This window comes from Lactuca virosa, chromosome 6 (genome assembly GCF_052849685.1).
Source record: "Lactuca virosa cultivar CGN04683 chromosome 6, Lactuca_virosa_CGN04683_v6, whole genome shotgun sequence".
Taxonomy (NCBI): Eukaryota; Viridiplantae; Streptophyta; class Magnoliopsida; order Asterales; family Asteraceae; genus Lactuca; species Lactuca virosa.
The window spans coordinates 72,888,233-72,904,371 of NC_136431.1; the positions used below are offsets into that span (position 1 = coordinate 72,888,233).

General features: G+C 34.0%; 1 protein-coding gene and 1 long non-coding RNA gene across 2 annotated transcripts; both read right to left on the minus strand.

The window, feature by feature from the left end:
* Nucleotides 1-695: 695 nt before the first annotated feature.
* Nucleotides 696-3,151, minus strand: LOC145119390 (uncharacterized). Its single transcript, XR_013713835.1, has 3 exons — nucleotides 2,997-3,151; nucleotides 2,761-2,851; nucleotides 696-784 (listed from the first exon to the last, which is right to left on the minus strand). It is a non-coding gene; the product is annotated as an uncharacterized LOC145119390 (long non-coding RNA).
* Nucleotides 3,152-3,958: 807 nt separating this feature from the next.
* Nucleotides 3,959-8,306, minus strand: LOC145119619 (apyrase 2-like). Its single transcript, XM_079055303.1, has 9 exons — nucleotides 7,561-8,306; nucleotides 6,857-6,985; nucleotides 6,714-6,770; nucleotides 6,528-6,620; nucleotides 6,224-6,429; nucleotides 6,053-6,144; nucleotides 5,678-5,895; nucleotides 4,418-4,607; nucleotides 3,959-4,349 (listed from the first exon to the last, which is right to left on the minus strand). The coding sequence occupies exons 1-9, from the start codon at nucleotides 7,888-7,890 to the stop codon at nucleotides 4,234-4,236; spliced, it is 1,431 nt and encodes a 476-aa protein (XP_078911429.1). The 5' UTR covers nucleotides 7,891-8,306; the 3' UTR covers nucleotides 3,959-4,233.
* Between the last annotated feature and the right edge of the window lie 7,833 nt (nucleotides 8,307-16,139).

Consider the following 16,139-nt stretch of genomic DNA (forward strand, 5'->3'; position numbering starts at 1 on the left):
AATAATTGACGATTATTACAAAAAGAGTAAATTACACGAATGGTCCCTATGGTTTAGGGTAATTTGCATGTTTGGTCCCTAACTTATTTTTTTAAATCAGAAGGTCCCTACTGTTTGTTTTTGTTACGCGTTTGGTCCCTGTCTTACATAAAAAGACTATTTTGCCATTGATTTTTTAATTTATTTAAATAAACACACCCCCAACCTCACCCCCTCATCTTACCTTATCTATCTCATAATTTTTTCTCTATTTAAATAATAGTTTTTTTAGGTAAGACAGGGACCAAGCGCGTAACAAAAACAAACAGTAGGGACCAAGCGCTTAACAAAAACAAACAGTAGGGACCTTCCGAGTTAAAAAAATAAGTTAGGGACCAAACGTGAAAATTACCCTAAACCATAGGGACCATTCGTGTAATTTACTCTTACAAAAACTTTAAGTAAATCAACTAACAATGAACTAGGATTACAAAAATGAAGGCGAATTACAAAATTTTAAGTAAACAAACTAGTTTGAAGAATGAACAGTATGAATACAAAATTTTTAGTTGTAAATCACCTAATAATGAATGACAATTACGAAAATTTCAAGTAATCAACTGATGAGTTAAGAAATGATGACAAATCGTTAAAAATCAAAGAAAAAAAACGTTGATGATTACCTTTCATCGTCAATAGTGACGAAACGGTTTCATGTAGGTTTTCGTCGGAAGACATTTTCTTCAATTTGTTCTTCGCGAGACTGATTTTAGGGTTTTTGTTCGAAAACGGTGATTGAATCGTTCTGCAAATGGTTTTCGTGTTATGGGAAAACGATTATATGTTCGAAGAGGGAAATGATGGTTTTGCTTAAAAGATTTCATGTGGGATAAAATTACACAAGTGTCATCGACGATTTAATCTTTTGCATTATTTACAAGTTTGTCACCACGTGTTTATGAGTTTTAAGCTACTTAAATGATTGGCTGAGAATGGTTCCCCCATTCTCAACCTTTTTTTCTCAATTGAACCCTCTCTCTCTCTCTCTCTCTCTCTATATATATATATATATATATATATATATATATATATATATATATATATATATATATATATATATATATATATATATATATATATATATATGGAAAACAGAATATGTGGCTGTTATGTACCTAAGCTTAGGTATACAACCTTTTAAATGATCTAGTTTTAAACAAAACAAATACAATTTCATTTTCTATTAATTTTGTTTTAATAGAATACCATTGAATTGAGTTAAATTATGAAATGAAAAAGATTAATTATATTTTTTTTTATTGCAAAACAACATTTAAGTTTATAGGGAAAGTAAAAAATCAATACTTTTTAATGAATATAACACAAAAGTTTTGTACTTCAACTGAAAATTTATATCGAATGATTTGTGAAAAGCTTGATTGAGTTATTATATTTTTTTCCTTTTATCTTTTATTCTATTAGTTTTCATATAAAATATAGTAAGGTTGATTAAATGGTCATGGATTTTAATGTTTTAAGTTCTTAAACACAATGAAGAAAAAGAACATAAATTCGGTCGGTTTAGTAAGTCATTTGATTAAGGAAAAATAGTAAACGAGATATCATAATTAGTTTGGATATATGTGGATCAAAACTACATAGTTTGGAGGGTTATATATATAAGCTTAGGTACATAACAACATATTCCCTATGCCCATATATATATATATATATATATATATATATATATATATATATATATATATATATATATATATATATATATATATATATATATATATATATATATATAAAAACTACATAGTTTGGAGGGTTATATACATAAGCTTAGGTACATAACAACAACATATTCCCTATGCCCATATATATATATATATATATATATATATATATATATATATATATATATATATATATATATATATATATATATATATATATATATATATATATATATATATGAGGTTTTATGTGTATTTGGTTATGTTTTATTGATGTTAATTCAAATGAAGCGTAAGAATTTGATATATTACAAAAGTTGAATTTAATCAATAAATGCTCTAGATACAACATAATGGTAATATTATCATTTTTCATCATTCATCATAATCATATAGTCAAACAATATGGTTTCATGTGGACTCAGTCCGAAATTCTAACTTAATCAACAACTATTAAACGACTTCATCAATAGTAAAGTTGATAAACATTATTTGAGCATATTGATTGTTATCCTTTTACTACTTAAATTATTTTGTGTTACTTTATATTATACATAAAACCATGACTCAGCAGGCCTTATACCGACCCCTTATATTTTTGAAATATAAACTACGGCCTAGACCGACCCCTTATATTTTTGAAATATAAACTACCCCAGGGGACCTCATCATTGGCAATAGTAGTAAAGGAAAGAACAGGACTTGAAGTGAAGTGCTATTTAGAGAATAGAAGTGTGTAATATTCATTTTCTTTTGTGTTAGACTAAATTTTGAACATGTTTGTTTTGTTGTATTGGATTTTTTTATTTGATGGTTGAAAGAATGTATTATAAAATTTGCGCTTTATATATGTAGCATGAAATTAGGATATTACATTAGTCATCAGTGAGTCTAATGAAAACGATTAATATATCAATGTATCAATTAGCAGAACTAGCTCACCATAATTTTTTTTTTTTTTAAACCTTTGAATAAGTAATTTAACTTTAATAATTAATTTAAAATCAAAGAATAAAATTAAAACATATGGATGAATTACCTTCGAAATAACTTACAATACGTAAGACATAACAACGTCGGAATCTTCAACATTAATTCACACGGAAGAGATCGAAGAATCGTTATATAATCTGAAAAGAATAAATAACAACAATTTATCCTAAACTAGTTAGACAAGGTAAACCAGACCCCACTTCGAGTTCATAATCACACTTTGAGTTGATAATCACATGATATGTAAACCAAAAACTCCATAATTCAAAAAAAGAGACTTACGGTTAGTTATGTTCCAATAGGTTTTGTTTAGTTTTCTCCAACATCTCAAGATCGCATATTCATAGGGGCAACCTAAAAAATATCATTTTTATATTTATAAATAATCAAAAACCCCTTTTAGAAAAACAAAAATCCCTTAAAAAAAATACCCAACCAACCCTTTAAAATAATAATAATAATAATAATAAATCAACTAACGAGAGCTAGTGAAAAAGATTGAAAGAAGGGAGTGACGAGAATAAAGAAAGGGCGAGTAGAAAATGAAGAAGGTTTCCATTATAAAGAAGCATGACCCTCTCTTTCTTTTGTAATTTGCACAATGTGGGATCAATAAACACTTTTCTTTGCAATTTTTTTGTCCGGGGGATGGAAGAAGTTAAATATTCCACTTATCATGTTTGTCATAAAGATTTTGATGAATCCGACAAGTGGGTGATCAATGGGAATGAAGAATAAGTGATTACCTTGAGAGAGAAGATGGAGATTGAGAAGCCAAAGTTGAGACAGAAAGAAGTTGAATAATGTCAAGAATGGAGCTATTGGTATTGATGGAGAGATAGGTGTTTGTAATGATGGTATTAAGCTGAGTGGAACAAAGAATGGGATTGATTTGAAGGCACCTGAGAAAATTTCTTCTCAGGTGAGCTTGAAACATATGGGAAGATTGTTGATGGTTTGAAGGCCAATGAGAAAAGAGAATGCCAATAAGGAAGCGCATGCATCTATTTCCACATCTTCACAAAAATCCAAGTTTAAAGAAACATATTCTTGCAGATCACTACTACTTGATAGAAGCTTGATGTACCATGTTTATAACCCTATTCGTTGATGTAGTTGAAACCTTGTTTATATGTGATTTTTCAATAACACAAGAAACACATCTCCAAATTCTCTCTACACACCGAATCCCTAAAGCATCCATTACACATGAAATTTTTTATTTTTATTTTTTTCAAGACCTGTTATCTTAAAACTCATGAAATAGGCATATTACAAATGAATAATACATGTATTCCACCAAATACAACAATTTTATGTCCGTCTGAATTCTGATTGAGAGCTTACTTAAACTTAACCAAAAAAAAAAAAAAAAAAAACATATTCATAATTTGATTTCCAAAGTCAAATAATAAAATGACTAGTGATAACTAAAAGAATATTTTGTAGGAAGGAGCCTCCGGTTGATGAATCCACATATACAACCAAAACCAATAATGTAATTTCCAATTTCCAGTTATCAGGCAACTGCCGACACAGCTTCAATTGCACTCCCTAAAGGCCAAGCAGCTTCCACCAATGAATTTTGGTACTCAACCTTTTTCACCAGTGTAATCTCTTGCCATGGATCCAAATCTGTCCAAAAAAAAAAACACAATTAGATGAATTTCATTAATTTGCATTTATAAAAAAGAGTGACTTACCAAATCCATTCACAAGTAGGGTATACTGATACACAAGATCCATGCATAAATAGGGTAAATTAGATGGTTCCACATGAGGATATGTAGATTTCCCATCCTCGATTGTTGTTTCACATGCCCTCTTAGCCGCATCCTCAAAGTCAGCTGGTCTTACTTTGGCAACCGGTTTACTTGCATCCACAAAACCAGCCTACATTTTAACAGATCACTGGTGAATACGTGAACATAATTTATAAATTTTAGTAAATTACATTTTTGGTCCTTGAATTTAGCTTATTTTTGTAATTTTCTTCCCAAAAAGTTTTTACTTGCAATTTTAGTCACCTATTTCAGGTTCTATTAACATATTTGCTCCTTGTTCCAAAAAAGTAACAATTTTTGGTCCCTGAGTATATAGCTGATTTTTGCAATTTTGGTCCCAAAGAGTTTTTCCTTGCAATCTTGAGTTTCTTGCAACACATTTGGTCCTTGTTCCAAATAAAGTGACAATTTTTTGTCACTAAGTATAGCTAATTTTTGCAATTTTGGTCCCCAAAAGGTTTTCCTTGCAATTTGGGTCCTTATTTGAGGTTCTTGTAACACATTTGGTCCTTGTTCCAAATAAATTGGCGATTTTTAGTCCCTGAGTTTAGCAAATTTTTGCAATTTGTGTGGTTCTTGTAACACATTTGGTCCTTGTTACAAATAAAATGACTATTTTTTGTCCTTGAGTATAGATGTTTTTGCAATTTTGGTCCTTATTTGAGGTTCTTGTAACACATTTGGTCTCTGTTTCAAATATATTCAATATTTTTGGTCCCTAAATATAGCAGAATTTAGCAATTTTGGTTCTTACTTGAGGCTCTTGTAACCTATTTGGTCCTTGTTCCAAATAAAATGACTATTTTGGTCCCAAAATAGCTGATTTTTAAAATCTTGGTCCTTATTTGAGATTCTTGTAACATATCTAGTCCTTGTTCCAAATAAAATAACAATTTTTGGTCCTTGAGTCTTAGCTAATTTTTGCAATTTTGGTACTTACTCAAGGTTCTTGTAACATATTTGGTCCTTGTTCGAAATAAAATGACTTTTTGGTCCCTATGTATAGCTGATTTTCACAATTTTGATCCCAAAAATATTGTCATTTTACTCGAAACACGGACCAAAAACATACAAAAACCTCAAATAAGGACCAAAATTCAAAAACTCAGCTATACTCAGGGACCAGAAATGTACTCTATGAAATATGTGAGGATGTTTTATAAATATATGAGTTAATACCTCAGCAGCACGATCAAAAAAGAAAGAAGCCACAAAAAGGTTTTTTTGACCATCACCACCACCACCATTCCATACACCATTAAAAGTGCATTTCATGTGAGTGCAAGTCGAGTCATTGCTTTTAAGTGCTTTTAATGCTTCTTCCCTGCATTTGTTCATGTTTGAACCAGATGAAGGTGATGAAACCTTGTAATCGATTCCCGCGTATGAGTAAACACCTAAAATAACAAAATGAATAAAAGTTATGCAAAAAAAAACAAGAGGTGAAGCAACTTGTCTGTTTAATATGATGGAATGGAATCACAAAGCTCCATTCCATTCCCGCTTTGATTACTGCATAACAAACACTAACAAAGAATATTGACATCAACATACCATTATATCCAGCCAAGATACATGGATTCTCAGAATCTTTATTCACTCCAAGAATCTCAGCTCGAGCAGCTAATAATCCATACTTCAAGTAACTGTAGGATGATATAAGAAAATTAAGTAAAAACTATCTCTCTGTGTGTGTATGTGTGTGAAAAAAGGGATGAATTAAACCTGTGAACATAAAGGTAATATTTGGTTCCCATGAGAAACATTTCTTTTACATATTTATCCTCTCCATTTGATATTCTTGGAGCCTTTGCAGCATCTGCCTCTGAAATAGCATATGCCATTTGTACTGATCCACCACCAAGATCAACCACCCCAACAGTGTGTGAATATTTCTGACCTAATCTTTTTAATAGATAATTTATAGTCACCTGTAGGCATGAATGCATGATCAAACATCATTTGGGATTACATTAGTCATCCATTTGGGAGGATGTAAAAAATATAAAGTATAAAGTAAGTAGCTTACCCATTGATAAGCACCTTCTTGAGTTCCATCAAGAACAGTTACCCAATCATCACTGGACTTTAGGTTGCTCTTAACTTTTAGAAAATCTTTCACCTATATGAACGTAAATTCTAAAAGACATTAATACGATATAAGAATCATCTGGAATGAGGAAATTTCAAAAGGGGATAGAAGAGTAATATTTACAGATTGTAAAATTCTTTCAGATGCATCAACTCCCAACTGTCTTAGACCTGCAGTTGCCTACATAGAGATGTATGTATTGGGTATATAAGCATATAGATTTTACAAAATACAAAAGTATGCCTAGAGAAATACAAACCACTAACCCCAACTTTGACTGGTGTATTTTGGCGCTTATTTGCTGGAACAGCAACTTCTGCTTTCTGTAAAAGAGGCTGAAGGGAATCTGCAGCTGCTTTAGGGTCACTTGCAAATGCACTCAGACCTGGTTTCAGCTACATTATAAAAGTATCAATCGAAATCTTAGTACTATTCATACAGCAGGAAAATTTAGAATGTCAATAACAACTGAAAGCAAACTTTTATCTCTTTCTCAAGGCTATAGAAAATTGGCTTAAAAGAGAGTAAAGCATGTTTCTTTGTTGTCGGGAATCGAAACTCCCCATTTGCATTCAAATTAGTAACTACTTTTCTTTGGATTTACTTGGTTGTATATCAGTTTGAGCATCATAACTAGTACAAGATAGAGCTAGTAGATGTGCATTCACAGAAACTAAGACACAAGGATTAACAGTGTTTTTATTGTAACTTACTCTAACTGCAGGATGCCAAATGCTATATGCACTAAAATGGAAGCAGGGGGGCACTACTACTTTCGATTCTTTACACATTATCTCTATTTGCTCATTGGTACAATAGTATCTATTTCAATTTCTAAACGAAACTACAGTATACTTACTGATACTAACTGCATATATCTGTTGATGAATCTATAGCAATTGCGAACCAAAGTAATAGATTATACAATAAGATTATGCATAGAGGTCAAAGAAATTGACCCTTGAAGTACCTGCTCAAAAAGCTCAAGTTCTTTGCCAATGTGTACAAGATCCAAATTCTTATCAAAACAGAAGACATGAACTCTACTCCCCGAACTGCCAGCATCAAAAATCACGGCATATCTAGTCGATGACGGATCCGTTTGTAGCACGTAATTTGGCGAAAACTTGCGGTTTGCAGGCAAAACACCATCACTGGGAGTGCGCGCAGCAGGCATCAGAAACAAAACGAAAGAGATGAGGAGGAGAGGTATCGAAATGACCAAAATGGCCCCGCGGTAGCGATGAACTTTGTCGGAGAGGGACTCATTGTACTGCGGTTGACGGTTGCGTTTGAGCATTTTGTCAAGTTGATCCGCCAACGGTGGCGTGGAAAAGACCTGGCCTTCAAGGAGCTCAGCGGCCGAAGGAGATCGATACCGGATCTGGCCGTTTCCGGCTGCGGCTGCTGAAGGAGGCTTCAAAGACTGATGAGAATTCTCCTGTGAGGACTCCAGCTCTTCTCAATTTGAAATATACACGCTTTTACGATTCAAATTACCGGATCAATCGATCGAATCTCAGATCGACCAATTCACTCAACGAAGTCGCAATCACAAAAGAAAACGAGAGCAAATCGAATTTACAACTACATGAAATCAAAGATTGATCGGAGAAGAACAATGCCGTCGTGCTTCTCTCTCTAGAAAGCTTTTTTCCGATCCCAGATTTGGTCGAGCAGTATTTTGGGCGTGTTAACTATGGAGTATTTTAAGTTCAGCAAAGGCACCGAAGCCTTTACGTAATTAGGACAAAATGCACACTTTGATTAATTATAAAGTTTTAAAATTAAGTTAATTGTATTATTTTATTTTAATTATTAGTATTATATAAAATCTAAATGACAATTATTTTTGTCAAGTTGTTTTTTTATATATTTTTTTAGATCTCATAAATGTTTATACTTTGAAACTATATCAAAATGTATTTTTTTTGTATTATTGTATGAATATAAAATCAATCTGTATTTATTTATATACGTACTTTTGGCAAAGTATTCAAACTTCTATCATATGAAAGTTTGGTAAAAATTCATCTTTTTAGCTTACACATGTGATTTTGGTACCAAACTAAGGGTTTGACCATGTTAGGAGACTTTGAATCCTGATTTAACTCGTTTGGTAACTATTTTATTTTTTTTATGTTTTTAAGAATATTAACAATAATCATAAGATACTATTTAATTTTAGGGGGATTCACTGGGAGAGTAAACCATATGTTTTACCTTAATTTTAAGTAGAAGACGGAACAACATGTATCAGTCATGTATAAAAACTATAATGTTAGAACTTTTTTGAATGGTAATTTTATAATAAGGGCATCATGAATTTGATATGTAAACACAATTACCTTATTGAAAAATGTTCCATTTGTATTTATAAATGATGGTTATTGTAAATCTATTATAATCGTGACGTGTTAAAATATTTTTTTACGCCATCTTCTTCTCAAGTTTTTTTACGTCATCTTCATCATATCGTTCATGTACAAAGACTGTAATGTTAGAACTTTTTTGGAAGTTAATTTTTATAACAGGGGTATCATGATATGTAAACACAATTTCCATACATGTGTATTTACAAATGATGGTTATGGTAAATCTATTATAATTCTGAAATGTTAACTTTTTTATGCCCTCTTCTTGAGTTTTTTAAGGAATAAAATGGAGGGGAAAGAATGAACCGGAGAGTTTCTATCTTTTTCTTTTTTTTCCCTTCTTTTCCCTTGTAATCATTCCAAAAATTGGAGGAAATGTTTCTTACAGAACAAGCTTTTCTTTCCTTTTATTTTCTACATATGTTATTCTCTTTTCTTCTCTTCTCCTCCTTAAAAAAAAATTAAAAACACTTATTTCCTCCCATTTTCTTCTTTGAAAACTCGAGAACATGGCGTGTTGCAAAAAAGAAAACAATATTCCCAAGTCGAATATTAATAAAAAATTATAACATTAAGTAAATTATCTATTTGTTATTGACCATAGTTGACTTCGCAATTTTCGACTTAATTTTTGTAATTTTTGTCGGTATTTGAAATTTATGTAACATTTTTGTTCCCCTTTTTCAAGAAAGTGACTATTTTTTGGACCAAAATTAGTTATACTAAGGAAAAGTGGTCATTTTACTTAAAACAAGATCAAAACACCAAAAAAATACTAGGGGTGGCAAATATGTACCATGGAAAACCAACCAACATGTGTACCAACGGAACCAATTATGTTGGTAGTCAATATGTTTGGTAGCCAACATGTTTGGTTGGTAGTACCGTACCAATTAATTAATAATGATACGGTAATGGTACAAGGTTTTAAATGTCACGGTATTACCGTACCAACCAAGTTATTTTTCATATATATAAAGTGTTGCATATTTTAACTTTAAATGTATTTGACGGTTAAGAGTTCAAGTGCTTTGATATTAGCATTTACCTTCTAGTAGCTTTTAAAGTTTAAACTCATATTAACATATCACATTTACTCTATTGTTTAGTTTAAACTCATGGTACAAAATTATAAAATATTTTTTGTATCGAATTTCCAATCCAACCATTCAGAAAACTTTTATTTACAAAACCTACATGTATCTTTTAAGTTTACAATAACACATAAATCTTAATTCCTAAAACACCCATACATGTTGGTATATACCATTATCAACATGTACCAACCGAACTTACCGGTAGCCAATTAAGTTGGTACTAACTGTACTTGGTACGGTAGTGGTAACTAAAACTACATACCAATTATAATTTGTACGGTACACGGTTTGAGGAAAAAATACCCGGTACCGTACCAATTCCACCCCTAAAAAATACACCTAATACAAAGACCAAAATTGTAATAAAAACATTTTGAGACTAAAATTACAAATATCAGTTATACCATTAAAGGTGTAACTTAATTTTATTTATATTAAAGAAATAAAAGTAAAAAGTATGTGTTATCAAACTAGATTTTGATGTATCATACATGGAAGTAATAAATTTTGCGGAAATGGATAATTTGACATTTTCGGTGAAATTGCTATCAAATTTTGAGATATATTTTTTTTTTGTATTTTAAGCACATATTAAATCTTTATATGCATCTAAAGCCAAATCTGTCGTGGTTGTTGTCACACCCCCAAACCAGAACGGCGGAAACGTTCGGGGGCGGAGGACGTCATGTTCAGTATCATAACAATACACAATAGTAAAACAAGCAACAACATCATCCATTGCATTAATAATATAGTTAATACAAGTGTGTTCTGAATTTATTTGTAAGACACCAAAAATATATATATCAAAATAAAAGACGAGTCTTGAACATGCTCCGTCTTCTCAAAAACCTGGTCCAGTGTACCGTCTACTGGTGACCTGAAAATACAAGTTATTTTGAAAGAGTAGATCAGCATTTAAGCTGGTGAGTTCATAAGTATTTTAGTGTCAAATGTTTGTATAAGTTCGATGAAAATGTTTGTAAGTGTTTGATGTAAAGTTTGTAGGTGTTTGATCTAAATGTTTGTATACTTCCTAGAAAATCCTATATTTTCTACTAAAATGGAGAGTAATCTTCTACCAAGACCCCAACTGTTCTGTATATTTGTTCTTTTGTAAAAGTGAGTGTTTTCCCAAGTATATGACTATCATTACCAGAAAATAGTTTACATTACCTTTTATGTGAGAAGATCACTATATGAATGTAATGGGAAAATGAAAGTGTACCGTAATAAAGCGATACCCTAAGTCCACAACCAAACAAGGAACAGGAAATAAAGCGAGTTATCAGTCCTAAGCCCTTTCAACCTTATTTATATAACTATATATGTATAGACATGATTTTGACAATATACAAGTTTAAAAGAATTTTGTAAAACATTTAAAGAGTTTATCATTTGAAAAGAGTTTTAACCATTTGAATGGTTATGAATGACTTGATGTCAGTTTATAAAATGATTTGAAACAGTTTGTTTGATAACACAGTTTTGAAGTATAAGAAATCCTCTTGTTTGATAGTTATAAATCACATGTGATTGATATTATAACTATATTATTTTCTACTTGTATTCCCTCCTATAAAAGCATTTAAAATCATTAAAAGATAAGTTAGGGGTATGAACTCACCTGTAGTGAGTGATTCGAATGAAAGATAGATATAGGATGCTTGAGATCACAAATGAAGTCCCGAAGCACAATTGGATCCTATTAGACATATAATCACATATATAGGTATACAATTAGTGTATATAACAACTAATCATGTAAGGAACAACCTTAGGTACTAGGAAACACTTGGAATGAAGTGTTACAATCATATATGATTGTATGAATGGAGTTAACGGCCACACAAGGATGTGTTCACGGCCAAGGAGTGTTCACGGCCACACATGAAGTGTTTACGGCCCTAGGCTTGATCCTATGAAGGGTTTGCGGTCATGGCTTGAAGGGTTCACGACCACCACATGAACTAAGAAGGGTTTACGGCCCTAACAAGATCACTTAAAGGGTTCACGGCCACAGGAAGGGTTCACGGCCGTGAACTCTTGAAGACGATGCTTAATTGATGCTTAAAAGGTGTTTGTTTCATGGGGATTCAAGAGCTCCTAATGGATAACAAGTATATGGAAAGGATACTTACTTAATGGAAGTCTTGAAGGTGTTTACGGCTCCAAGAACAAGTGTGTGTTCTTGGTGTTCTTGGCGAAAAGATGAAGACTTGAAGATCTTGAAGGAAAAGTGATGAATTCAAGGATGTGATTCATAGGATTCATATGATCAAGAAGATTAACTAGTAAAAGGGATGAATCACTTACGTTTATGAAGAGAAAGGATGGATTCCCTTGATGATACTTGAGAGAGTTTGAGTGTTCTTGAGTGAAAGATGTGAGAAATGAAGAATAATGAAGGAAATCTATACTAGTAGAAAGGGGTTTACGACCAAGCTTGGGTTTAAGCAATTATAGATAAACTAAGGGAAAAGATGAGCATAATTCAGTTTCATTTGATCATCGCGCTCCTAAGTGAATTCAGGTCCTCGCTATGCATTTTAAGCGGACTTTCACTATCGGGATAGGGATCTGATTATTCCTAACGACTTCGCTGTCTAGGATTTCTACGGATTCTTCCATAAAGTTGAGGTTCTCGCTTACCTCGATCAAAGCGAGTGGGATAACAAAAGTCTCGTCGGACGACCAGTTTTCAAGTTAGAGTCGTGGAAAGTAGGGTGTATGCTATTGGATTTCCGAGGTAGTTAGGGTCTATAAGCTACTGGATCAACTCTAGTAAGAATCTCAAATGATCTTACGTACCTTGGGTTTAGTATTCCACGCTTTCTGAAGCGTATTCTGCCCCTTCGGGTGAGACCTTCACCTGACGAGGTCACCAACCTGGAATTCCAAGGGTTTTCTCTTATCGAAGGCGTTAGCTTTTCTGCCTGACCCTGGGATCTTCACGTCGCTCCTGGATCCGTATTCTCTTCTCGGTAGTTTCTCGGATGAATTCCGGACCAGCGAAGGTGCCGTCCGGAAATCGGACCTCTAGCTAGTTGCGTGTCGCCTACTTTAATCCAGTGCAGAGAGGATCTGTACTTGCGACCAAAGAGGGTTTCGAATGGAGCAACTTTAACTGCTAGCATGGTCAAGGACTCGACTAGTTGGTATGTGGGTATTCTTGTTCTACCAAAGTCTATCACATATGCTCTTCGCACAACTTCTAGTGACTGAATCGTTCTCTTATTCTGCCTGTTGGTTTAAGGATGGTAGGCTATGCATCATGACTGGCCTAGTTTCCAAAAAATTCTGAAGTGACTGCCTGAACTGGGAGGTGATTCTACTATCTCAAACGGAGACAACAGATATTGGAACACCGTGCAGTCTAACTAATTTCTCGGGCACACGTCCTAGGTAACTTCTCTATTTTGCCTGATTCCTTAAAATTGTAGGAATGGTGCGGATTTGGCTGATCTGACGACGATCACCCAAAATGGCAATCAAGTCCACCTGTTGCCTTAGTTAACTTGATATGAAGCTCTTTGTAATCCACTACAACTTCCACTCAGGTATCTCCGGTTGTTTGCAGTAAGCCTGCGGCTTTTGCTCTGAAGTTCATGATAAGACTCATACTTAGGTCATCCACCATCACCTTGTGTACACAAGTCGTATATAATTTAGATTGACAAAACGTTCGGATGGGTGGCTCTGCCCCAAGTCCACAACCAGACAAGGAACAAGAGATAGGGAGGAATCACGCATCCTAAATCTTGTTGAGTCTAAATTATATACCACTCTTGACTATACACTTAGCAGCGACTAATTAACCTAATGAGTTCTTAGTCTCTATTCTTAAACTTGGTCTGAGGTACGGGTGCTCTTTCTCGGAGACCTACTGGGTATACTTCGGGTGGTTACTGACTTCAGAGACTTCTTTGGTGTTTTTCTCTTCAAGGCTATTAACTATTAGGTAGGTTAGAAAGGCGTGGTACCCCTCGCATGGGTACTTCTGAAGTTCTGAAGTGAGAGATGATATGAGGGTTTGCGTTATGGATCGGAAGGATTTCAACTAACGGTTGATTAAGGGAAGAGTTCTTTTACACCGCACATAAATTTTGCATGGTAAGGAACAAGTCAAGCCATGTCGGAAGATGATGTCGAAACTTCTTGATGAGTTAGATATTATGTTGATCTGGAAGAAGAAATGATTACTAGAACGACGAACTAACCTTGGTATGATTACTACAAACCCTATTTATCAAAATTAACATATACAACTAAACGAGGGTTCTGATAATTTGAAACAATGAACTTTCATGAAATGACCCCTACTAGGTCTCTCTATAACCATTTGGTGTACACCAGTCATGTATAATTAAGATTGGAAAGACAGTTGACTGAGTGACCCTGTCCTAAATCCACAACCAAACAAGGAACAGGAAATGAGGCTAAATCACTCACTCGAAGTCTACAAATCTTAATTATAGATGAACCTAATGCATACACTAAGCCATCATAGCTTTACCTGTTAGGGTTCCGAGTTTTTGTACGACTGCTGTGATTTGATTCGAACAAGAGAGTTAATATAATTATAATTAATTAATGGGGTTTGGAAGCGTACCAAAGTTATAGCAGGGTTCTTTGATGCTTCCCCATATTCTGGGGTCAAACTCCTCCTGCTCCCCCGCGATTCTTCTCTGTTGGACAGTCCCTTTTGAAATGTCCTATTTCACCACAAAGGTGGCATAGTGGACTGATTCCAACATTGGTGGTCGAAGTAATGTGCCGGATCGGGACTCTGCAGAAACGGGTAGCGTGCCCGTTCCTGTTGCAGTTCCTGAAATGCATCACTCGACAGACTCCCAGGTGATGGAAGCTGCACTATTTGCACTTGGGTAGATTTCCAGCATACTGCCTTGCTGGGGTAGGGGTAACCGAGATACTAGTAGGAACGGCAGTAGGAGTAACAGATGTCGTGGCCGCAGGGGCTGCTACAGGTTGTTGTCTCTTAGCTAACTTTTGAGGTGATTTGCCCTTCTTTTTATCCCATAACATCCGTTTCTTGTTCTTAATTTTAAGGTTCGGAGTGTTGTTTCGAGTAAGCACTCGTTGTTGTACTTGATTATCCCCTTGATTAGGATTGCCGATAACAATTCCACTACCATTTGCGTTGTTAGCGTTAAGGTGAGTCATGACAGTTGTTACGGCAGCTAAGACCGCAGCTTGAAAGGTGGTCGTATCTATCTGAAGGATTGGTGTTTTGCCAGCGGGTTGGTTTCATTTCTTCGGAGGCATGATTCTGTTATATGATAAGAAAATGAGTTCGTGAGCGTTTATGGTTGGCTCTAGGTGTATCCTAATCATTTATATGAATGTAACTTTTTCGTTTTGTTATACTGTTCTCGATGATTCGACCTACATCCCTATGATGTAGTCCGGGTAAGGAGTAGAAATAAGTTTCTAGAACGGTCGTAAGGCGGGTGTCATCCGAACTAAGTTATCTTTGGTTGGAGGATATCATGTTCCAACTTTCGAAAAGATTTGAAAGTAGCTCATAATAGAGTCTACATAAAATATACTTATGAATTTGAGAAATAATCACTCTCAATTGAGATTTCGTGATCCGATTTATTGTTGTTAGCTATGACAGAAAAAGACGATAAGTTTAAAACCTAATGCGAGTAATGTATTCACTAACTCACTAGGTTGCATTAGTTTATTAGTTATTAATATGACGAGGAGGCACTCAAACACTTCGTGTGAAACACGCGTGGTTTTCCCTTGAGATTACATGTCTGTCAATAACATCGGCATTAAAGATGTAACAAGTTCGGGAAAAATGACCTTGGAGTAGGTCTTACATCACACCAGAATTTAGAAAATTTTGACAACACTAAGACATAACAGACTGAAAATCCAAGGTCTTAACCTAAACAGGAAATTTACAGGGAAAAGTGCTACTTAGAGCATAGATAAGAAGGTTATTCCTTAAACCAAAAGAAGGGATGAGTAGAGCATCTCCTACTGGCGACGGGCACCCCTCGGATGAACCCTTAATTCGGCCAGCTAACGCTCCACATTAGGCA

What these genes read in the sequence shown, in the direction of transcription:
- LOC145119619 (XM_079055303.1), bottom strand. Translation starts at nt 7,890, where the DNA reads ATGCTCAAACGCAACCGTCAACCGCAGTACAATGAGTCCCTCTCCGAC. An exon ending in CTGAAAGAATTTTACAATCT is followed by an intron (nt 6,621 to 6,713) that starts GTAAATATTACT and finishes ACGTTCATATAG; the next exon opens with GTGAAAGATTTTCTAAAAGT. An exon ending in TATTACCTTTATGTTCACAG is followed by an intron (nt 6,145 to 6,223) that starts GTTTAATTCATC and finishes ATCATCCTACAG; the next exon opens with TTACTTGAAGTATGGATTAT.